General features: G+C 54.5%; 1 protein-coding gene across 2 annotated transcripts; it reads right to left on the bottom strand.

Annotated features, from left to right (window-relative positions):
• Window positions 1–10941: 10941 nt before the first annotated feature.
• On the bottom strand, window positions 10942–20518 carry VPS18 (VPS18 core subunit of CORVET and HOPS complexes). 2 transcript variants are annotated; one of them, XM_008016988.3, is made up of 5 exons: window positions 20100–20518; window positions 18881–19022; window positions 15942–16033; window positions 13926–15796; window positions 10942–12296 (listed from the first exon to the last, which is right to left on the bottom strand). In XM_008016988.3, exons 1-5 carry the CDS (start codon window positions 20188–20190, stop codon window positions 11571–11573), a joined length of 2922 nt encoding a protein of 973 aa, XP_008015179.2. In that variant the 5' UTR covers window positions 20191–20518; the 3' UTR covers window positions 10942–11570. The 2 variants fall into 2 exon arrangements, with proteins under 2 accessions (XP_008015179.2, XP_037865771.1); XM_038009843.2 differs by lacking the exon at window positions 20100–20518 and having other exon boundaries at window positions 15942–16059; window positions 18881–18990.
• Between the last annotated feature and the right edge of the window lie 1800 nt (window positions 20519–22318).

The raw sequence follows: 22318 nt of genomic DNA, 5'->3' as shown, positions 1-22318 counted from the left end.
GTGCAGAAAAAAAAAGAGATTTTCCCAAGCAGATTACAGCTGTCAGTGAGAGGGGGAGGGGCTGGAGGTTGAGCCCTTCACCCTCCCGCCCTGCCACCCTCAGAGGGCCGAGCTTTTGAGTGAATGAGGAAGCCCTGGCCCCAGATCCAGTCAGGCGAGCTGGAGCCAGGGGCAACTCTGGCCTTGGCAGAAAAGTCAGGCCTCTCTCCTCTACCAGCAGGGACCCTGCTCCTGCGGAGACTGTTATCCACGGGCCCACATGTCTCAGGACAGGGAGAGGGTCCTGGGCTTGCCTTCTCTCTAGTGGGGCAGGAAGGGCAGGCTGCCCCGCAGCTACAGGAGAGAGGTCCCAGGGTCCTTGGGAACTGATTCTTCCCAGGCCAGAATTCTGAACTGTCAAGCAGCCCTGTGGGACCAGGATGGCAGAACATGAGAAAAGACACCTAGGAAGGGTGTGAGCACACGCGAGACCCAGCTCCACCAGATGGTGTCACTTTGGGCAATTTCCCGAACCTCTCTGTGCCGTGGGCGCCCCCTGCCCGCCACCATGGACAAATTGATGCCTGCCTCACCTACCTAAACAGCCATGTGGTGAGGATGTAGACGAGAGAAAGATTCTAATTCAATGTCAGGGGTTCCTATGACTCCATCAGAAGGGTTAATGCAGGTGTCTCAGTACCTATGTGACACAAGTGAGGCTTCCCAGACGAGCAGACCAGAAAGCAGAGGCCATCAGGGGGCAGGTTCTGTTAGAGTGACACTCTCTGGGCCAGCACGTGCACGCACACATACACATGTGCACACAAACTCACACTCACACACAAACACAAACAGGCTGGGTGTTCTTCCTCGATAAACTCTCACTTTCTACATTGGGTGCTGTGGTCCTAGGATGGGACAGGCTGCCTGGGCCTTTGGGGTAGGAACTGGCAGCACAACCACCACCACAGCAACAGGGCCTTGCCTAAGATGACCAAGTTTCATTTCAAGTTAACAACAACAAATAGAACGGCTTCAGATGTGGGTTACTCAATGTGGTTGGCAATGGATTAAGAAAATCAGTCGCTCCCTCGTGCCCTGGATCCTCTTGTAGGGTGATGGTCTGCTCGGAGAGGCTCTCTGTCTTCCTCTATCCACATGGTGGGCTCCACAGTGGCCTGTATGGGGCCAGTGAGGCATTTGTTGGGGGGATGGGAGGAAATATGATTTCTATTTTGATTTATTTTTTAGTTAAAAAACAATTTGGGAGACTGAAGCAGGTGAATCACCTGAATTCAGGAGTTCGAGACCAGCCTGTCCAGCCTGGCCAACATGGTGAAACCCCGTCTGTACTAAAAATACAAAAAATTAGCTGGGCATGGTGGCGGGCGCCGGTAATCCCAGTTACTTGGGAGACTGAAGCAGGAGAAATGCTTGAACCTGGGAGGCGGAGGTTGCAGTGAGCTGAGACCGTGCCACTGCACTCTAGCCTGGGCAACAAAAGCAAAATTTGGTCTCCAAAAATGTATATAAATAAATAAAACTTTAATAATATTTAATATGTGTTTTTACTGTAGTGTATGCATAAATATTCACAATAAAAAAAGTTTGGGAGGCCAGACACAGTGGCTCATGCCTGTAATCTCAGCACTTTGGGAGGCCAAGGCAGGAGAATTACTCGAGGCCCCAAGTTCAAGACCAGCCTGGGCAACATAGTGAGACCCCCATCTGTTAAAAAAAAAAAAAAAGTCTGGAGACCACCATCCTGGAAGATCAGTGAGGGCTTTCCATCCTATTGGAAGCCAGTTTCAGGCTGGGTGCTGGGGTGGGGAAAGGGAGTGTGGAGGAAGGGCTGGTGAGCTCCAGGTACAGAACCACGCAGCAGTCTGGACATTCCTGGCCACCACTAGTCCACATGGCCTCCTCCTCCCTGTTCCCCCTTTAGGTCTGCGTAAGTCTCAGATGGGTTCTAGGACCCTGGCTGCCAAGCTCCCTGCAAGGGAGAGAGTGGTCCTGTGTGACCGACATACTCCCCTGCCCCTCAGGCTGGTTGATGTGTGGCTCAGTGAGGCTGGGGTCCCTGCAGCTGCACTGCATTCCATGTCATCCCCAGGAGAAAAGTCCCTGGCGGGAGGCGGCCCTCTGCCGGGAGGCTGTTTCCTCAAGCGGCCAAGGTAAGAAGTGGGGAATTTCCAGCCCAACCCGCGGGGCTGACTTCAGTACTGGGGGCTCCTCTCCTTTCTCATGCAGCCAGGCTGGGATGAGCACACAAACGCTGGAGTTAGGCCTGGTTGTGGGCAAGACCATGTTGGGGCAGTGGAGTTAGCTAGGCCTGAAAGCCTCCAGCCGCCACGCCCTGCTCAAGAGAACCCCAGGGCTGTATCTGCAACCAACAGAGACCCAGCCCTGGAAGACCCCAACAGGGATCTCAGGGAGGGGACAGGGGTCTGGAAATCCAGCACCATACTTACTCATGGGCTTGTGGGGAATGACTCAAATCGATGAATGCCCCTGCTTAACCCCAGGTTCTGCCCCAGGGCTGCTGGGCGGGCCTGGTGGTAAGAGAAATGGCAGGTCTAAATCTCATCTCACAAGGCAGGGTTAATTAGCCAGCACTTCCAAGGATGCTGGTGAGTCAAGGGAGCCAACTTGGACCCATCAGGAGCTGCGAGCCAGGAGCCTCACATCCCAGACCATCTTGCCCTGAAAGCTTGGCCCACAGGAAAGGGGAGCTATGCCATAGAGCGTTCCTTGTATCCCTGCACTGTGCTCCACTGGGCAGGGAGGGTGGGTGTAATCCTGGACGCCAAGTGGAGGAAGAGGGAGGAAGTCAATAGTGCCCTGGTGATGGTGGCACACATGGATGTCCCAGCTCAGGCCTGTGAAAGGGCTTAGGAAACAGACTCTTCCTCTGCTCTCATTGAGTCTCCTGTGCCTCAGATACACTTGTGAGTTTTCATTTCATTACCCAGCTCATATGTTTGCTGTGTACACATGTATATGTGTTTTGTGCACATGTATGTGCAGCCTTGTGTGATTGAGACAAGCCAGGTCAAGGAACAGGCAGGGATTTATGCAAAGTTGCTGAGCAGAAGGAGAGGACCTGAAAAGTGAAATAATAGTCCAGCCACCATCATTGTAGGCTAGCAATGTGTCAAGACCTGAGCCAGGGGTTTTACCTGCATTATTACCAATCTGCCCAGCAGCCAACCCTCTGAGGGAGGTATTATTGTCTCCATTTTACAAATCGATAAATTGAATGAAGCTTAGAGAAGTTAAGTGACCAGCCTGGGGTCATGCGGTGAGCAAATCTAGGCCAGGATTTGAACCCAGGTCAGTCTAAGGCCAAGCCAGAGATGTCTCCACCAAACTCTCTTGGTGTGGTCCTCCTCCATTACGCCCCATCTGTTCCTTGTCTCTGAGGCCCTGGCTGCCCTGGTCTGAGGTAACAGGCCCCTCCCCTCCTCCTCTCCCCTCCCAGCCAGGCAAGGTGGAAACACAGAGTTTGTCTGAGGCCTTGTGGAGCCCAGGAAGCAGTGTGCAGACCTTCACACCAGGCCAGGCCGGGTTCAGAGAGGGTCTGGCTGGCCCTGGGTGTGGGGGGATCAGCTAGGGCTGAGCTGGGGCAGCTGTTTACAGTAAACAGAAAGCTCTTGAGGAAGGAAGGAGGGGAGGGGCTGGGGTCGTCATGGAGACAGGGACGAGCAGCCAGGACTCAGCACTGATCCACAATGACTGGTAATGCATCCTTGCCTTCCAGAGCAGAGGAGGCCCAGGGAAGGTCCGGACAAGGCAGCCAGAGCAGGAGAGGCAGGGGCAGACAGGTCTGGCTCAGGGCAGACTCGTGAGAACACACTCCACCTCTTTGTGCCTTTCTACTTATTGTTAACAATCACAACGCCTGCTTCTTGAGCTTTCACAGTACGTCTGGTGCGAGGCCCTTGAGAATATGTTTTCTTATTTAATCCCAACAATAGCCAGGTGGTAGGTACAATAATAGTCTCTAATTTATAGATGAGGAAATTGAGGTTCAGAAAGGTTAAGCAATTTGTCAAGGTCAAGCAGCTGGTAAGTGACATAGCAGAAATTCCAGATCAAAAACTCTTTCCCCAAGGCAGGTAGGAGATGAGCTGGCTGGTGAAACTCTGAGCCCCTCAGATGGTGGGGAAACTGAGTCCCTTAGGTGTTAAGGGGACTTTCCCAGGCTTCTGGTGTTAGTCAAAGAGATTGCCAGGAACAGAACCCATCTGTTCTAGCCCTAACCACTAGACCACACGGCTTCTCCATGGCTTGAGCTGGGAAGGTCCAAAGAGAAACTCCCTTTCTAGCCCCAGTGTGGAGTGTAGACTCTTCCCCAGCTAACACGGTTGTCCCTGTGGAGGCCAGGCTGGGCCAGGGTGCAGTGGGGGATGCTGGGGGGTTTCTGCCCACACATATGGTTTCCAGATTCCAGGGGATGAAAAGGAGGCCCTTAGGGGCGGAAATGGGGGATGTGTGATGACAAATTTAGACTGATTGCTTAAAAAAAAAAAAAAAAAAAGAAGCCAAGAAACCCTATAAAATAAAAGCAAAAATTCCACTAGAAAACCAGAGGGAGTTATTTGATTGTGAAACTGAGTGCCACGAGGCGTGCATAGTTTAATGTGGAACAATATCTAGGGTTCTTCCAACTTCGGCTGTTCAGAGGATGCCGGGGAGGGAAGGAGGCTCTGTCTGCTGTTCCTGCTTCACCTGCTGGGGCCTGGGACAGGGAGGTAGTCAGGCAGGACACCTGTGAGGATGTCTGGAGTCGGGGTATTCGCATGTGTCCTGCTGGCTGTGGCCAAGGATCCACACTGGCTCACGTGGAGAGCAGCCCAGTGGAGGCTCCAGCTGGTCCGTGCTGAGAGCTTGGGGAAGGACGAGCTGGAAGGTCGGGGGTTGAGGTATCTCTGAGTTCCAGCCTTAGAGGGAAAGACCAGGAACAGAAGGTGAAAGAGAGAACATCTGCCTCGTACTCTGGTCTGGTCGGCAGCAGGCCCAAGGGGTCAAAGGTCAAGGGGAGGACAAGGGGGACTTCCTGAAGCTCCCGGGAGAGTGCCAGCCAGGCCGACTGTTGTGCAAGTTCTGGGCTGGCCTGCGAGGGCAGGCTGGCAGAGGAGTCATGCCTGATCAGCGGCCAGCATGGTGTCTGCCCAGCCCCCTCGGCCTGTCCCATGAGACTCCTGGCGCTGGAGTAGTGCCCTGTCTCCTTTCCTTCAGGGAACCAAGCCCTCCATCCCAAGGAAGCACTCTTGTCCCACCTGTGGCCATATTCTACATGCCTGTGGGCTTCCTCGCATTCTCATCCTGAACCTCTTTTCATTAGAATTGCCATTCATCAAGAAACCAGAAAAACCTACTCAAGCAAGCTTCTTTCTTCCAATCCCACGCTGATATCTGAAGAAGTCAGAGGGCCTTGTGAGGGAAGTGCTGGGACAGGTCTCAGGGTCCCACGCCTACAGAAAGGAGGCACAGAGTAAAAAAGAAGAGGGCAAGTGCCTAGGGCTGCTTGGGCGCCAGGCCCTGGGCTACCTTGACAGATGGGCGGCACCGCTCTCATTTCAGCCTCACGAGAGCCTTTCCAGGTCTCTAACAGTTATTCCCATTTTACAGGAGAAGAAATTGAGGTTCTAAGGGCTTGATTAGCCTGATGGCTGGTAGGGGCAGAGCAGAGACTTGCACTTGCCCTTCTACAGAGTATGTCCTTATTCCTCAGTTCAACCCATGTTGGCTGGCGATGGAAAATGAGTATAAAGAAGGACCTAGGATGATGCCCTGCTCACAACCAGCATAGGAACTCCGTTAATCAAGGCTGAATCTCATGGACAGGGGCAGGATCCAGGATGGAGCCTCCTGTTAGCTACCAATTTGTCTTCTGCAATTCAGCAGCTGTAAAGTCAGGAGGTGGGATCAGCAGCACGGTGTCTTTCAAACTGGGTTCCTGGGCATCCTGGCATCTTATAGATATTGGGATGGGGGCCAGGCACAGTGGCTCAGGCCTGTAATCCCAACACTCTAGGAGGCTGAGGTGGGAGGACTGCTTGAAGTCAGGAGTTCAAGACCAGCCTGGGCAACCTAGCAAGACCCCTGTCACTACAAAAAATAAAAATAAAAATTAGCCAGGTGTGGCATCTATAGTCCTTGCTACTCAGGAGCCTGGGGCGGGAGGATCACTTGAGCCCAGGAATTCAAGGCTGCAGTGAGCTATGATCGCGCCACTGCACACCAGCCTAGGCAATACAGCAAGGTGTTGTTTCTATTTAAAAAAAAAAGAAAAAAAAAAAGAGAGAGAAAGAGATTTGAGATACGAGAGGAGAACAGGCTGAGTGAACAGGGGTGTGTGTGCCTTCAGCCCAGTTTCCATTGGAGAATCTCAGCATATCAATTTCAAGTACTGGACATTCATGAACGTTTTTATTTGAACAAGGTTTCCACAGCAATTTACAGTCTCTATCTGAGGTCTCTCAGCTCTGGCCTGCTGGGAGTTGTGAACAGTTTAGGTCCTGGCCTGGGAAGAGAAACCAGAGGACCTGGTGAGGGAAGTGGGGTTCACCTTCCAGCCCTATGGGGATGCCGGGAGGGAGCAGGTCAAGGGTCAGAACTGGGAGATCATGCCATGGAGGGAAGGGGAGCTGCAGGCACCTGCCTCTGCACCTGGCAAACACAAACAGACCTTTGGTCACAGCAGCCTGGGAACCAGAAGCAGCAGCCACCTTCCTGGGGGCCAGACCAGTGCCCCTTTCCCTTTTCTCTGTCCAAGCTTATTCTCAGTGGACATGGGTTGCTGGCCACCAAACTAAGGCCGTGCAACCTCTCCTGACCTCACAGTATGGTTTCTGACTGCTCAGTAAGGGCTGGTTCAAGGTGAAAGCTGAGCCACGGTAAAGCTGCTCAGGGAGAGCAAAGCACCCAATTACCAGGCATTTGGAGGGGGGCCAATCCCCTTGAAATGACAACCCTATTTTGTGGCCCTTTTATTGGCCATCCTAGACCAAAGTTTGCCCCTCTGCCTCAGTTTTCCTTTTGGGAATCCAGGCATGAGAATGGTGGCCTCTCCTGGTGGCTTCAGCATGCATGGCTCCCTGAATATCATCTCCATGCTCCAGGCGGAGGAAAAAGCTGAGGGCTCCAGCTGCCCCAACACCAGAACTTTCTAGCATCCTGTCCCACTGCCTGCCCCAGGCCTGCCTCTGACCACCATTCACCCTCAACCTGCTACAGGGCCCAGTCTCACCCCACATAAGCAAAGCTGCCAGCAGGGTCCTTTGTGGTGCTGCTCCCGTGTGGCACTGCCTAGGGGCCCCACCATGGGGCAACAGATGGACCTATGGTCTCTCTAGAACAATGGTGGGGGAGGGGCCCTGGCATCGCCCGCCCCAAACAGGAAGCACTGCATGAGCTTCAAAGGGCTGGCAGGGCCAAGGGGCTGAGTGAGGGAGCCAGTGCCAGGACTGGCGGCTGCCTGAAGAGATGCCTGCCAGCCTCGGGATGCCCAGCCTGGTGGTGGAGGTGGGGTTGCGGTGGCCAGGGCAGCTGGCTCTTGAGCAGAAGATGTCTGGCACCCTGAGGACAGCAGCCTGTAACCTGGGAGCAGGTTAAGGAAAGGGGGCATGGACATTGCTGTTTCCCGGTTCAACTGTCACTCGCCAGCGGGGCTGCAGGTTCTTTCCCAGGCCGCGGTTGGCCTGGCCCTCCGGCAACTAAGCATGAGGGGCAGGGCTGGCACAAAGCCCGCCGCCCACTCCCTGCCTCCTGCTCCCAGCTGCTCCGCTCAGAGCCTTTTCCTCTCCACTTCCTGTTCACACAGGGGGGGGCGGGAAGTGGAGGGAGGAAGTTGGGGGGAGGCGTGTAGGGGGGACCCATTGAATAAAAGGAATTAACCGTTTCCCTCCTCTGACCTCTGGGAATTTCCGCCTGTGAAAGTGTCTCGAAGAATCAGTACGGCTGGGGGAGTGGAGGGGAACTGCGCACCCTCTTGTCCCCCTTCCCCCACCCGGTGGGGATGGGGCCAGATAACTCCCTCTGGGCCCCTAACCTTTGTTTCCCTGGCGCCAGGGGGCAGAGCCAACGGTGGCCTGGAGCCTGATGGCCTCGGAGCCTCCTCCCAACCTTTGGGGTGGGTGCCAGGCCCCAGCCTGCGACCCGAGCCTTTGGGGGAGGGGCAGGAACTAGAACTGGTGGTCTCGGGGAATGAGCTCACACCCGAGCTGGCCAGGCTGAGCCCTGAGCCCTCTCCAGGGCTGGTGCCCTTGGCCAGTCGGCTGCGGTGACAGAAGGGAGGGAGAGGCCGGGCCAGCAGGGCCTGGGACTCTGGGCCGGCACACCCTCCAGTGGCCACACCCCCAGGAGCCAGGGTAGGGAGCGGTGGGCTCTGGAAGCCGGTAGACGGCGCCTCCTAGCGCCTGCCGCAGACTCGGCGGGGCGGCCCCCAGGGCCCTCTCCAGGGCGGGCCTCAGGAAGCACCTGCTCCCCAGGACCAGTGACCGCCCTGCGTCTCCCCCAGGTGGCTTCCTTGTTTACAGGCCTCCTGCCCTGGTCCCAGCGTCACTGCCTGTGGCCACTCCTCCTATTTCCAGTGACCGCTCCAGGAGTAGCTCATTCATCTTGGCCCCTGCCCACACAGCTGCTCCCCCACCCCACCCCCCTCTGGCCCTCCCCCAGGCTTAGGGCCAAAGTCCTGAGGGCCTCCGCTCCGCTCTCCATTCCAGGTCTTGCTTGGCTTCCAGGGATCTAAGAGCTGTGGCTTCCCGTTGCCCTGACTCACCGGAACCCTATTCTGTCCCTGCCAGGGAAGCCTGGGGCCTTTTCCCAGGAAAGAGGAAGCAGCCTAGGACCAGATGGGCTGGCTTGGGAGAAGACAGAAGGGGCAGGGGTGTCCCAGGCTGCTTCAGCCAAGCCTTCTGGGAGCAGGGAGCAATAGGGCAGTGTTTGTTTAACTAACATGTATTAGGCACTCATTATGTGCAAAGACAGAGGCCACAGTCTGTTTTCTCTAAGTAAGAAAGTGACCCCTTCAGAGGCAAGCTAAGCTTTATACTCACAGTCGGGGGACAAAGACCCTGGGCCCTCAGCTGACTATGGTAGGTGTAAGGGGAGCCTAGGCCACATGGGGAGAAGGAAGCAGGAGCCCTCCAAACCTCCTGGGACAGTGCGAAGAACAGAATTAGGATGCGCTCTACTCAACGGGACCCCTCCCCCACATCTGCTTTTGGAGGAAGACGGGAGTCTGAGGGGTCATCAAAAATGGGCAGCTTCCCATTAGCCCTCTCAGCTAACAGAGGCCATGAAGAGATCCTCTTGTTCTAGTAGTTAGGGAATTCTGCAGCAAAGTTCAACCTATACTGCAGGAGATAAAATTCTTAAAAAAAACAAAACAAAAAAAGAGGGTTCTGGCTGGGTACAGTGGCTCATGCCTGTAATACGAACAGTTTGGGAGGGTGAGGTGGGCGGATCACTTGAGGTCAGGGGTTCGAGACCAGCCTGGCCAACATGGTGAAACCCATCTCCACTAAAAATACAAAAATTACCCAGGCGTGGTGATGTGCACCTGTAATCCCAGCTACTCAGGAGGCTGAGGCAGCAGAATCCTTGAACCTGGAAGGCGGAGGTTGCAGTGAGCCAAAACTGCACCACTGCACTCCAACCTGGGTGACAGAGCAAGACCGCATCTCAAAAAAAAAAAAAAAAAAAGGGGGGGGTCCTTGCTCTGTCACCCAGGCTGAAGTGCAGTGGCACATTCATAATTCATTCTAGCTTCACCTCTTGGGCTCAAGCCATCCTCCTTCCTCAGCCTCCCAAGTAGCTAAGACTACAAGTGTGAGACCCCATGCCTGGCTAGGAAGAGGGGAAAGCAGCCTGCAGTGGCCAGTGATGTTGGCCTAACTGCAGGAACTGTTTTGCCAGCTGATAGATCACACCCACAGAGCTGGACAGTGCACTGTGAATACCAGTCCATGGGACAAAGGGTGCTCTGCTGATGTCACGGGGAGGCCCCACTCCAGGACTCCCTAGGATTTAGCCACAACTAAAGATGTGTAATTTGTGGGGAGGAGGTCACAGGAGCAAGATGAGAAAACATATCCGCCAGATGCCATGGATACAGGCCACAGCAGTTTCACCTTCATGCTGGGCCTCAACATTGTGGTTAAATGGCAGACAGTGGCAGGGTCGTCTTAAAGCCAGGCAGGAGCGGGGAAGGCAGGGATCCAAACTGGCAGAGGGGCAAGCAAAGTCTAGCATGCCTGAGGGCTACTCGAGGGAGGAAGAATGAGGGGCTTCAAGTTATGGTTAGACAGTGGAGACTCCAAGAAAATTCTTTTTTTTTTTTTTTTTTTTTTTTTTTTTTTGTCGCCCAGGCTGGAGTGCAGTGGCATGATCTTAGCTCACTGCAAACTCCGCCTCCTGAGTTCACGCCATTCTCCTGCCTCAGCCTCCCAAGCAGCTGGGACTACAGGCGCCCGCCACCACGCCCGGCTAAATTTTTGTATTTTTTAGTAGAGACGGTGTTTCACCATGTTGGCCAGGATGGTCTCAATCTCCTGACCTCGTGATCCGCCCACCCTGGCCTCCCAAAGTCCTGGGATTACAGGCGTGACCCACCACACCTGGCTGACTCCAAGAAAATTCTTGGGACAAGTAGGGAGGAAGCAAGCACTAACAGAGTGACAGAAATCACTGCTCCCAATTGCCCGAAAGCAAAGGATTCTGTGGGGAGCAGCACCATCTGCTGGCCAAAGGGAAAAACTGCCCCTGCTTCCCAATTCAGGCTGGTTGGCTGCAATCCCCAATGAGCCCTGGAGAGGTAGAGTTGGGGGACAAGGTGAAGGACCGTGTGCCAAGGCGTGGGGGCACGTAGGGCCTGGCAGCCTCCCTGTGACACTCCAGCCCCGCCTGGAGATCACTCACACACCACTTGGCCCAGCATCGACACAAAGCCACCAGTGCAGTGCAGACAGTTTAATGCTCTCCACCTCCATCGCCATCACCGACCATCCTCCACAAGGCCCTCCAGCACCAGGGCACCCTTCACACTGGAGCCCCAGACAGTGTGCACAAAAGCATGCCCCCACTAGCATCACTTTCTCACCCAACGCCCAGGACTTCGAAGGCTGCCTTCTCACTTCTGGGACATGTACAGGCAGGTGGAAGAGAAGGCTTCTTCTGAGGCAGAAGAGCTGGAGTTCCAGAGGCCACAGAGTGAACAGACAGAAGAAAGGTGCTCTCTCTCTCTCGAGAAGGTGAACAGGATGTGTGTGGGGAATGACAGGGACAGAAGAGCTGCTAGAAGCAGGGGTGGAATTGGGTCAGATTTTTGACTTCTCCAGGTAAAGGGCCTCTACCAGGAGGCAGGCTAATGGTCTGGCATAATGGCAGCTCTGAAGAACAGCATGAAAAGCTGGCAGAATACACTCACACCTGACACCTCCTGGCCAACAGCACTACTCTACTCCCGTCAACATGGTCACAGTGTGGCAATTGCAAGATGACTCAGCAGAGCCTAGGAGGCAGCCTTCCCAAGTGGGTTCAAGCCGCTGCTCCCACTGCCCACCCCCATCAAAGGTGACACCCTCCTACAGCCAACTGAGCTGCTCCTCCTCGTAGCGCTGGGGGTCGATGAACGGCCGGTCAATAGAGCGGATCATCAACTCCCCACAGTACACACACTCAGCGGCCACCAACTCATCCAGGTCAGCCTTGAGCTGTTCCCGGCTGGGCCCTGCCGTGGCAGCCCCACCCTCGGCCTCCTTGGCCCGGGCAGAGCCCTTGGCTGGGGGTGGAGCAGCCCCCAGCTTCCTCTGCAGCTCCTCTAGCCGGGCCTGCTTGTAGGCTGGCAGGCCAGGTCGCACGGCCTGCAGCAGGCAGTCAGCATGGAACATATGGCCACAGAGGAAGAGGTAAAAAGGGCGGTTGAGCAGGGGGAAGTCGCAGGTGGCACATTTGTCCTGGGGCTCCACAGTGCCGTAGCGGCCCCGCAGCTCCTGCAGGTCTCGCCGGATGCGCTGGGCACTGGCTGTAGCCTCTTCCATCTCCCGCTGCAGCTCCTGGATGTGGTGGTTGTAGGCCTTAAGTGAGCTGCAGATCGCCTCCTTGAAGTGGTCGATGGTGACGAAATCAGGAAAGAAGGGCAGCACATCCTCAATCTTGAGCAAGGGGCAGCTAGCCAGGCAAGCCATGGCTGTCTGCACATCTTCCTCCTCCTGCACCACGTGCCGTGCGATCTTCAGCCACAGCTTCTTGCGCAATTCCTCATCCTCCTCAGGCAGGTCTGCACACTGCTTAGCCAGGTCCACGTCCACCTGTGGGGAGAGCAGGAGCTTTAGGGCCAAGCCCCTTCCTGCTCAGCACGGAGACTATGGGAGAGAGAGATGGCCGAGGAGAGGCCCCGAGGCAGGATTCCCAGCACTCCCGGAAGCAAGGGGGCCTGCCCCTGTCACAGCTATGTAAAAGCTACTTAGAGTAGTAGGGCTCCAATTTTAGTGAAGTTAGAAATCACCTGGGAGGCCGGGCGCAGTGGCTCACGCCTATAATCCCAGCACTTTGGGAGGCTGAGGCAGGCGAATCACAAGGTCAGGAGATCGAGACCATCCTGGCTAACACAGTGAAACCCCATCTCTACTAAAAATACAAAAAAATTAGCCGGGCGTGGTGGCGGGCACCTATAGTCCCAGCTACTCGGGAGGCTGAGCCAGGAAAATGGCATGAACCTGGGAGGCGGAGCTTGCAGTGAGCCAAGATTGGGCCACTGCACTCCAGTCTGGGCGACAGAGCGAGACTCCATCTCAAAAAAAAGAAAAAAAAAGAGAAAGAAATCACCTAGGAAACATATTCAAAATACAAATTTTTGAGCCCCGCCCCCAGACATTCTGATTCAGTAAGTCCTGAGTTCAGGCCTAGGAATTTGCATGTTAAATAGCACTTCATGTGATGCTAAGGCAGGTGACAATTCATGGTTTGAGAAGTGTAAATCAGCACCTTCCTCTTCTGCTAACGTGTATGTAGCAGGCACTGTTCTAAGTACTTTTCTTTTTTTCTTTTTGAGACAGAATCTCACTCTGTTGCCTGGGCTGGAGTGTGGTGGTACAATTTCGGTTCACTGAAAACTCCTCCTCCCAGGTTCAAGTGATTCTCCTGCCTCGGCCAAGTAGCTGGAATTACAGGTGCGGGTCACCACACCCAGCTAATTTTTGTATTTTTAGTAGAGACAGGGTTTCGCAATGTTGGCCAGGCTGGTCTCGAACTCCTGACCTCAGGTGATCCGCCCACCTTGGCCTCCCAAAGTGCTGGGATTATAGGCATAAGCCACCGCACCTGCCCTGAGTACTTTTCTTTTCTTTTCTTTTCTTTTTGAGATGGAGTGTTGCTCTGTCACCCAGGCTGGAGTGCAATGGCGTGATCTCAGCTCACTGCAACCTCCACCTGCCAGGTTTAAGCGACTCTCCTGCCTCAGCCTCCTGAGTAGCTGGGATTACAGGCGTGCACCATAATGCCTGGCTAATTTTTATACTTTTAGTAGAGATGGGGTTTCACCATGTTGATCAAGCTGGTCTCGAACTCCTGACCCTGTGATCTGCCTGCCTTAGCCTCCCAAAGTGCTGGGATTACAGGCACGAGCCACCACAGCCGGCCCTGAGTACTTTTCATACACAGAACTTTATCACCCCTATGAGGTAAATGTACTATAACACTGACCCCCTTTGTGGCCAAATAATCTGAGCACAGAGAGGTTCAGAAACTAGCCCAAGGTCACAAAGCTTAGTAAGTGAAATGGCCAGAATTCAAATCTGACTTAACAGTCCAGCTCTTAACCTTCCTTCTCTGCAAGGGAAGCCAACACCCTCTAGCCACAGCCTCCTAAGCCCTTCCACATCTAAAGCTGCTGCTCTTTGGGTCCCTCTCCCAGCTGGAGTCAAGATGCACTGGCTTACCTGCAGGGCCAGGTCCACAGCCTCCTCATACAGCTCTAGGACCTTGTAGACGTGGACACAAGCGCGGTGGTGGCCATGCTCAGCACAGAGCCGCAGCGCATACTTGAGGTCGTAATGCACCCGGTGTGGGCTGGCCCCAGCCTGCTCGAGATAAGCCAGCAGCGAGTCTGGTCGGCCACGGGCGTACAGCGACAGCAGGTAGTTGTGTATGGCCTGCTCAGTCTCCCCCAGCACGTTCACGCAGAATTCCATGTAGCGGATCGCCTGGCTCACCTGCTGGACCTCACCACCCTGACTGTAGTTCACCAGGGCAGGGATGAGCTGCCGAGCATCCAGCCGGCTGCCCAGCTCAATCCAGGCATCTACAAGCTGGCGGGGGATGTGACGGATGAGGATGGGTGAGAACTTGTAGAAGAGCTGGGGGTCGCGGTGGCGGGCGAGCACAGCCAGGGCCTCCTCGTAGGCCTCGTGCTGACAGTGGTAAGCCACCACCCGCTCATAGTCCTGCATGATCACTGCAAAGTACACCATGTGCTCTGTGTCCCCATGACTGGCGAGCAGCTCATGGATAGAGGCCCGGCTGGCAAAGAGCCACTCTTTGTGGCGGGGGCTGCTGAGGAAGGTACGAAAGCATTCCTTAGTTTCTCGGTAGAGGGTCAGGGCCTCTGGGTCACCCTGTAGAGCCCCAAGCCGGCTCAGGTAGAGCTCTGTCAGCCAGGTGGTCAGCAGTGTAGCCTGGGTACGCTCGGCTGCCTTCAAACTGGCCAGTTTTCGCTGCAGGAACTCAGCCAGAGCCTCCTCCTGTCGGGCTTCCAGGAACTTGAGGGCTATCTCCTCAAAGTAGCTCTGGGTCAGGGCATAGCAGCGTGCGCTCTCCAGGTAGCGACGCTGGCGAAAGCAGAAATCGGCCTCCCGGGCCAGGACCGTGTCCAGGCAGTCGGGCCGCTCTCGGCAATACTCTTTGGCCAGATCGAAGCGGTTCATGTCCAGATAGGTGCGCCAGACATCTCGGGCCTCCCGTTGCACATGGTAGCGGAAGACAGCCCGCTCAGTGTAGGCCCACAGCTGGCCTGTGGAGGAGTCCTTCACCATGTGCTTCAGTGGCCCAAATTTCTCCAGGAAGTGATCCCGCAGCACCACCTGCCCGGTCAGTGTGCACACCGCCTCCACCCGGTCTGCCAGCAGCAGCAGGAAGTGGAACTGGGTCAAGACGATGGCTAGGGGTGGGCTGGCCCCAGGCCCTACCCCCTCTGGGTACTCCCAGACTCGCTCCTCGCTCAGCAGAGAGTCAGGGCGTCCACAGTCCAATGCCCCATACAACACACCATCCCCCATCATCCAGGCAAAGGCCCGGGGTGCGGAGCGCAGCTTGGGAGTGTAGAAGGCCAGCTCACTGTAGCCCAGGTTGCTGGGAAACTCACGGAATGGGGGTGGGTGGTCCGTGTAAGCTGCAAAGAGCCCTGAGAAACCCTGGGCCTCAGCCCCCTCTGCTGCTCGGCCTATGAACTGGAAGAGGCGCTGCCGAGTGGTGGCAATAACGAAGCTACGCCCGTCAGGGCCCCGCTCAGCCTCAAGGGAGCACACAGGTGCTGGACCCCCTTCTTCATTGAGCACGTACAATGGGCGGAAGTAGAGATCCGGAGCAGGGCCGAAAAGCCCACCTTCGCTGGCTGAGAGCTCTGCTTCAAAGATGTGGCCTTGGGCAGTCCCGACCAGGATGGGGCCTGTGCTGCTTTCGGTGCCCAGTGCCTTGTTCCAACCCACACTCTCCACCAGCTGCCCCTTCCAGCGTGCTAGTGGCCGTACCTTCTGTCCATTTCGGTTCACGTAGAGGACCTCCGTGCTGCTCAGGGCAATCAGCAAGTGAGAGCCTGGAGTGGGGAGAGCATGGCACCCCAGTGGATGCTGCCATTCCCACTCTCAGCCTCCTCCTGGCCCCCACACCACCCTCAGAGCCCACCTACCCAGGCAGTGACTGACCAGAGGCCTCCTCCTCGGATTTCCACTGTCACTTACCAGTATGGTCAAGGAACATCTTGTGAACTTTTGCATCATCTTTACGTCCCAGCTCCACGTGGTTGGGCTCACTTGCCTTGCCCAAGTCAATGCTGTGGGGACAAGCATCGCCATCACTCTAGAGAAGGGAAGATCCTTTTTTGGATCAGGAACCTCTTTAATAATCTGATAAAAGCCATAGACTTTCTTCCCTGAAATCTACATCTATGCATAAAATGCTGAATACAGGCCAGGTACAGTGGCTCAGGCCTGTAATCCCAGCACTTTGGGAGTCTGAGGCGGGTAGATTGCTTAAGCTCAGGAGTTTGAGGCCAGACTGGGCAACATGGTGAAATCCCATCTCTACAAAAAATACAAAAAAAATTAGCCGGGTGTGGTGGTACACACCTGTGGTCCCAGCTATTCCGGAGGCTGAAGTGGGAGATCATCTGAGCCTGGGAGGCAGAGGTTGCAGTCAGCTGAGACTGCACCACTGCATTCCAACCTGGGCAACAGAGTGAGACCCTATCTCAAAAAAAAAAAAAAAAAAAAAAAATTGCTGAATACAGAAGCTCTGCCTATGGAGTAGCCCTGGGCCCTACTTAAGAACTCTCTTGCCAGGTGCAATGGCTCACACCTGTCATCTCAGCTTTTAGGGAGGTGAGAGGATAGCTTGAGCCCAGGAGTTTGAGACCTGCCTAGGCAATATAGCAAGACCATGTTCTCCACAAAAAGGGGGGAAAAAAAAAAAAAAAGACGAACAGGCCAGGCGCGGTGGCTCACACCTGTAATTCCAGCACTCTGGGAGGCTGAGGTGGTCGGATCGCGAGGTCAGGAGATCGAGACCATCCTGGCTAACACAGTGAAACTCCGTCTCTACTAAAAATACAAAAAATTAGCCGGGCGCCTGTGGTCCCAGCTACTCGGGAGGCTGAGGCAGGAGAATGGTGTGAACCCGGGAGGCGGAGCTTGCAGTGAGCTGAGATGGCACCACTGCACTGCAGCCTGGGCGACAGCAAGACTCCGTCTCAAAAAAAAAAAAAAAAAAAACAAAAAAACAAAAAACCCTCTTAGCTCTGTAAGCTCCCTCACCTTATTTTGAGAAATCACTAAGGAGAAGTTTTTCCTGTCTGCTCAAAAAATCTCCATTGAAGAATCAATCAGACTTGGGGGAGAAAACCAAAAGATCTCCAGTGCATCTGGGAAGACAGGCAGGGATATCCCAGACCGCTGGGTAAGAAGGGAGCAACGAAGAGCAGCTCATAGTTACTGGGCACTTTTGCATACCAAGCCCCATGCCGAAAGCTTCATCAGTCTAGTATTATCTCAGTCCATCCTGACAAAAACCTTGAGGAGTACTCCTGTTTATATTCTCCTTATGAAAGTCTTTCCAAATTATATGCTTGTTCTAACTAAAGAATAGACGCAAAGATGTGTAAAGAATGACTTAATTTTTTTCTCAAACTCTTGTTATTCCCAACTGAGAAAACTCATGTTAACATCTTTTTTCATATTCATAACACAAATAGGGTGGTTTTGTTGCTGTTATTACAAAAATGCCTTCATATTGCATATATATGTGTCTTAATTTGTAAATTAATGATATTTCATGAACATCCCACTAGTCAATCGATACAGCTCTAACTGTTTTTTTTTCACCCCCAAACCCAGCTTTCCAGGATAACTCTTCTTTTTTTTGAGACAGAGTCTCACTCTTATCACCCAGGCTGGAGTGCAGTGGCATGGTCTTAGCTCACTGCAACCTCTGCCTCCCGGGTTCAAGCCATTCTCTTGCCTCAGCCTCCCAAGTAGCTGGGATTACAGGCATGCGCCACCACACATGGCTAATTTTGTATTTTTAGTAGAGATGGAGTTTCTCCATGTTGGCCAGGCTGGTCTTGAACTCCCGACCTCAGGTGGTCTGCCTGCCTCAGCCTCCCAAAGTGCTGGGATTACAGGCGTGAGCCACCATGCCCAGCCAAGATAATTCTTTTTTTTAAACAGCTGCATTATATTCTATTTTATGGCTGAACTACAATTTAATCACCATTTTCCTGTTGATGGGCATTCAGCTTGGATCCAGTTTTTCCTACCACAAGAATGCTGCAATCAGTACTCTTATGTCTACACTCCACACTCCTAAACAGCTTTTTTTTCCCTTTTCCTTTTTTTTTTTAATTATTTTTTTTAATCAGAGTCTCCCTGTTGTCACCCGGCTGGAGTTCAATGGCATGATCTCAGTTCACTGCAACTTCTGGCTCTCGGGTTCCAGCAATTCTCCTGCCTCAGCCTCCCCAGTAGCTGAGATTACAGGTGCCTGCCACCATGCCCAGCTAATTTTCACATTTTTAGTAGAAACAGGGTTTCACCATGTTGGCCAGGGTGATCTGGAACTCCTGACCTCAGGTGATCCATCCTCCTCAGCCTTCCAAAGTGCTGGAATTACAGGTGTGAGTCACTGCGCCTGGGCTTTTTTTTTTTTTTTTTTTTTTAAAGAAATAGGAGTACAGTGGTGCAAACACAGCTCACTGCAGCCTTGAACTCCTGGGCTCAAGTGATCCTCTTGCCTCGGCCTCCCCGGTAGTTGGGACTGCACCACTACACCTGGCTAATTTTAAAAAATTTGTTTTGGTAGAGACGGGTGTCTCACTATGTTGCTCAGGCTAGTTTCAAACTCCTGATCTCATGTGATCCTCTTGTCTGGGCCTCCCAAAGTGCTGAGATTATAGGTGTGAGCCACCATCCCCTGCCAGGCCAGATTCTTGGGCCACCATGCCCTGCCAGGCCAGATTCTCAACCACTACCCTGTATTGGTTCTCTTTGGAAAGGGATAGGATATTTCCTGAAAACTCCAAATTCACTGCTTTACCTGCCTGGAATAGAAGAAAGGCCCCGGGAGTTAACAGTCCCCAAACATCTCTCTAGTCCCCTACTCCTAAGCTCTGTGAGCCCTGGATTACCGGAGCAGCGTATCCTTGCCCAGGCTCATGCAGAGCTGATTGCTGGAGACGACAAGACTGGTGATGCGCTCGGAAGGGGTGAAGTCAATGCGCTGCTTTGTGAAGATGGGCACTTCCTTCTCCAGCTGGGCATTCACATACCCTACAGGTAAGGAATGACAAGATTAGCTATGGAAGAGAGAGATGAAGGGTCAGGAGAGGCAGAAAAAACACCACAGTGCTCCTCGCCACTTTCCTGACATATTCCTATCCCCAGGACCTTGGTTAACAAATAGTTTGATATCAAGCCGTTTGCTGGTCACCTTTACATTAGAGGTCTGGGGCTCTTTCCACACTCTGACAGCAGTGAGGGGTTGATTCTTTGAACCCTTAAGATGCTGTCACAGCATGATGTACCTGCTCCCAGCGGTAATGGGGCTGGTTGGGGGTGGGATGGGACTGGTGGTCTGGGCATTCTCCCTTATCAGGTCTTTGGCCCAGCAATCCCAGCTTAACTGAAGTAGTATAGCCCCATTCTCTACCCCTCTCCCTGCCCATGCGGTAATGGGCCTCAGTGTAGAGTTGGCAAGTGCTGGGATATTTTGAGCACTGAATGAGGGTAAAGACTAGAGTGAAAGCAGCTGCAATTCGTTAACACCACTCACTGGAACAATTACCCAGGGCCCCCTATGCCCTCATTCTCCTGGAGACTCACTACTTTCTACAAAAAACGTCCCAAAACTCCAGGCTGCACCCAGCTATAGCCAAGGTCAAAAAGATTTAATCTCCATTTTCCCCTATTCAGCGACAGAATTCCCTCTGGGACCCTCCCTTCTTCCTCTGCAATATTCCGCCTTCACCAGTTTCTTTGCCCATTCCTTCCCTCCCACCTCCAGAAGAGGCCTGGTGGGAAAAGCATCAGCAGAAGCCGGGAGCCCATTCTAAGTTCTCCCAACAGCCCAACTGCGCCCTGTAGGTGAGTACTTCTTTATCTGGGCCCCAATTCCCTCTCAAAAGGACCCTAGCGGTAGAGCCTAGATCACGCCGCTGCTCCCGTTGCTCTTTCAAACTTCGACTATCCACCAGCTGGGGGCCAAGAGAGCCTGAGGAGAATCAGGGGCCTAGACCCAGAAGGCATGGCCCAGGGGACGACCCCGAGCTCTTGGAGCTGCCCTCCCCGCTGCTCCCACGCAAATGCTAGGAGAGCCGAAAGGGGCAGTGGCACCCTCCTCTTCCTTACCCGAGTGGGGGATGCCCACGCTAGGGCAGCCGGGCTGCAAGACGGCCGAGCGGGACAGCGAGTTCTCGTACTCATCCAGGATGGACGCCATGGTGCCCGGCCTCTGGGCCCTTTGTCCGGGGTCTGGGGATTACAAAAGGGCTCCCCCACGGGGTCCCCGTCGCCCCAGAATGGAAGCTATAACTCCCCAGCCTCTGACAGATCCTGGGAACCTGCAACCTTCGCCTCCTCTTTAAAATCCTGAGGATCCTCTTGCTCTTGCCTTATACAGCGAGATAATCGGGCAGTCCTCGCCCTTGAATCTGGCGCAGTCTTGCACCCTACTCCCCGCCGCCCCACCCCCAACAAAAGATCACAGGCTCCCTTCAGCCGGTCCCAGGTGATCCCAACCTCGCCCCGGCAGCTCAGCTGACTCCCGCCCCCGTGACGCGGGCCTAAAACGTAACTTCCGGGTTCTCAGAGCCCCACGTACGCTGGCGCACAGCGTCGCCCGGCCCGCCAGCAGAAAGCGAGACGAGGGTTGCGGGCGGGGCGTGTGACGAGTGCTGCCGAACACAAGCCCCAGGACCCTGCTGCAGTTCCAGGCTTCGACACCAGGAGGCAATCCCGGCTTTCTCAGCCCGCCTTCCCCACTGGCCTCGCGCCGCCCAGCCCTGGCTTTCGTGCCCAGGCTGCCCTCCCTCACATGGTCTGTCCAGCCTCCCGGACCAGCTCCCGCTCCCGCCTCTCTAAACAGCCTCGGAGAACCTCCCGTTCCTCAATCCAATCACTGGCTCGGTCCCACCGTCACAGGGCACACGCAGAGAAGTCCTGGCCACTCTTCTCTCTTACCCAGAGGCCCCCCAGCTTCCAGGAGACGGCAGAGCTGGTGGCCAGGCTAGTGGGAAGCCCTGTGCCAGGAACCGCCCTGACCTGCCCCACAGTGGCTCCTTGGCTGAGGGTTGCTGGGCCGCTTCCATTTACTCATTTACCAAAATGTGGTTGAGCACTTACTCTGTGCCGGGGCTTGGGCTGGGAGCTGGGGTCACAGAGATGAGGACAGACCCTCCCCGCCCTGGAAAAGGCAGCAGAGGCACTGGACCCATTAAAATAGACCATTCATACTAGAAAAGCAAGTGATAGATTATCCATCAGGCGTTTGCTCCACGAATGAGCGTCCACAGTGTACCATGCACTATTCAGGCTCTGGGGACGCGGCAGAGAACCAGACGGAAAATGTCTCTGGCCTGGTGGGGCGTTCCTAGCGACGTGGCCACGGCGCTGTGAGAGCGTGGAGGAGCAGGGAACAAATACCTGCCAAGTCCAGCAAGAACGAGGGACAAGTGGGAGCAAGCGTGAAGGCGGGGACCACCCAGCCTGAGGTGGAGAGGGGAGCCCTCAGTCAGGGACCTGAGAGGGCTGGGGCGCGACTTTGGTTGGGTTTTCCTCTCCCACCTGCTTAGGTGACCCAGATGGAGTCTGTTCCCTTCTGGGGCCCATGGATTCTACCTTGCTAAAGTGGAAGACTCTGGACTAGGGTTGCCACCATCCTGGCTTTGCTGGGCAGCCCCCACCTAACAACTAACAGTATCCCTTTGCTCTCAGAAGTTTCCAGGTTTGCACCATACCTTTTGTGGTTGGGTTACTCTTGCTCAACTTTCTGGCCACATGCGGAGAACTGACTCTCACCAGCCCTACTGAGAGCTCTCTGGCTTGAAGGGGCACTAGCCCTGGGGCAGGTGACAAGTATGCCATCCAGCCTCATTTCCCTTTGCATCGGGGTCCTGCTTCTCCTGACCAAGCCTGCAGCCTCAATGTGGCCTTCCCACCTGAGGTTGCCAGGTCCCAGGAGGGAAGTGCAGGAGCAGGACAATAGGCAGGAGGCTTCCTCTAAGAAAAGTGATCCCAGACAGGGAGCTGCCCTGCTCCATACATAACACTTCACCCCCAGGTCACCTGCCATCTGCCCTCAGGTCTGGCAGGTGCAGAGGGCTGTCTGCCACATAGACCCCATCAGCAGCTGGAGGCCAGCATAGGAGTGCTGCCTTAGGGACACAGAGTACTTGCAGCTACGGCCTAAGGGTCCCCGGCACCCCCTTGTTTGGCTTCATTGCTCTTGGGGATGTGTGGGATAGGCCCTGGGTGGATCCTGTTTGTGGCCGACTCAGTACAGTCTCCCTCATGCGTTGATTACCACAGTACATCTCCACCTACTCATTCTTCAGTCCTTAGACTGGACT

The sequence above is a fragment of the Chlorocebus sabaeus genome, chromosome 26 (assembly GCF_047675955.1).
Source record: "Chlorocebus sabaeus isolate Y175 chromosome 26, mChlSab1.0.hap1, whole genome shotgun sequence".
Lineage (NCBI taxonomy): Eukaryota > Metazoa > Chordata > Mammalia > Primates > Cercopithecidae > Chlorocebus > Chlorocebus sabaeus.
Note: the sequence above shows the minus strand (reverse complement) of the source record. Positions and strands in the feature narration are given on the sequence as shown.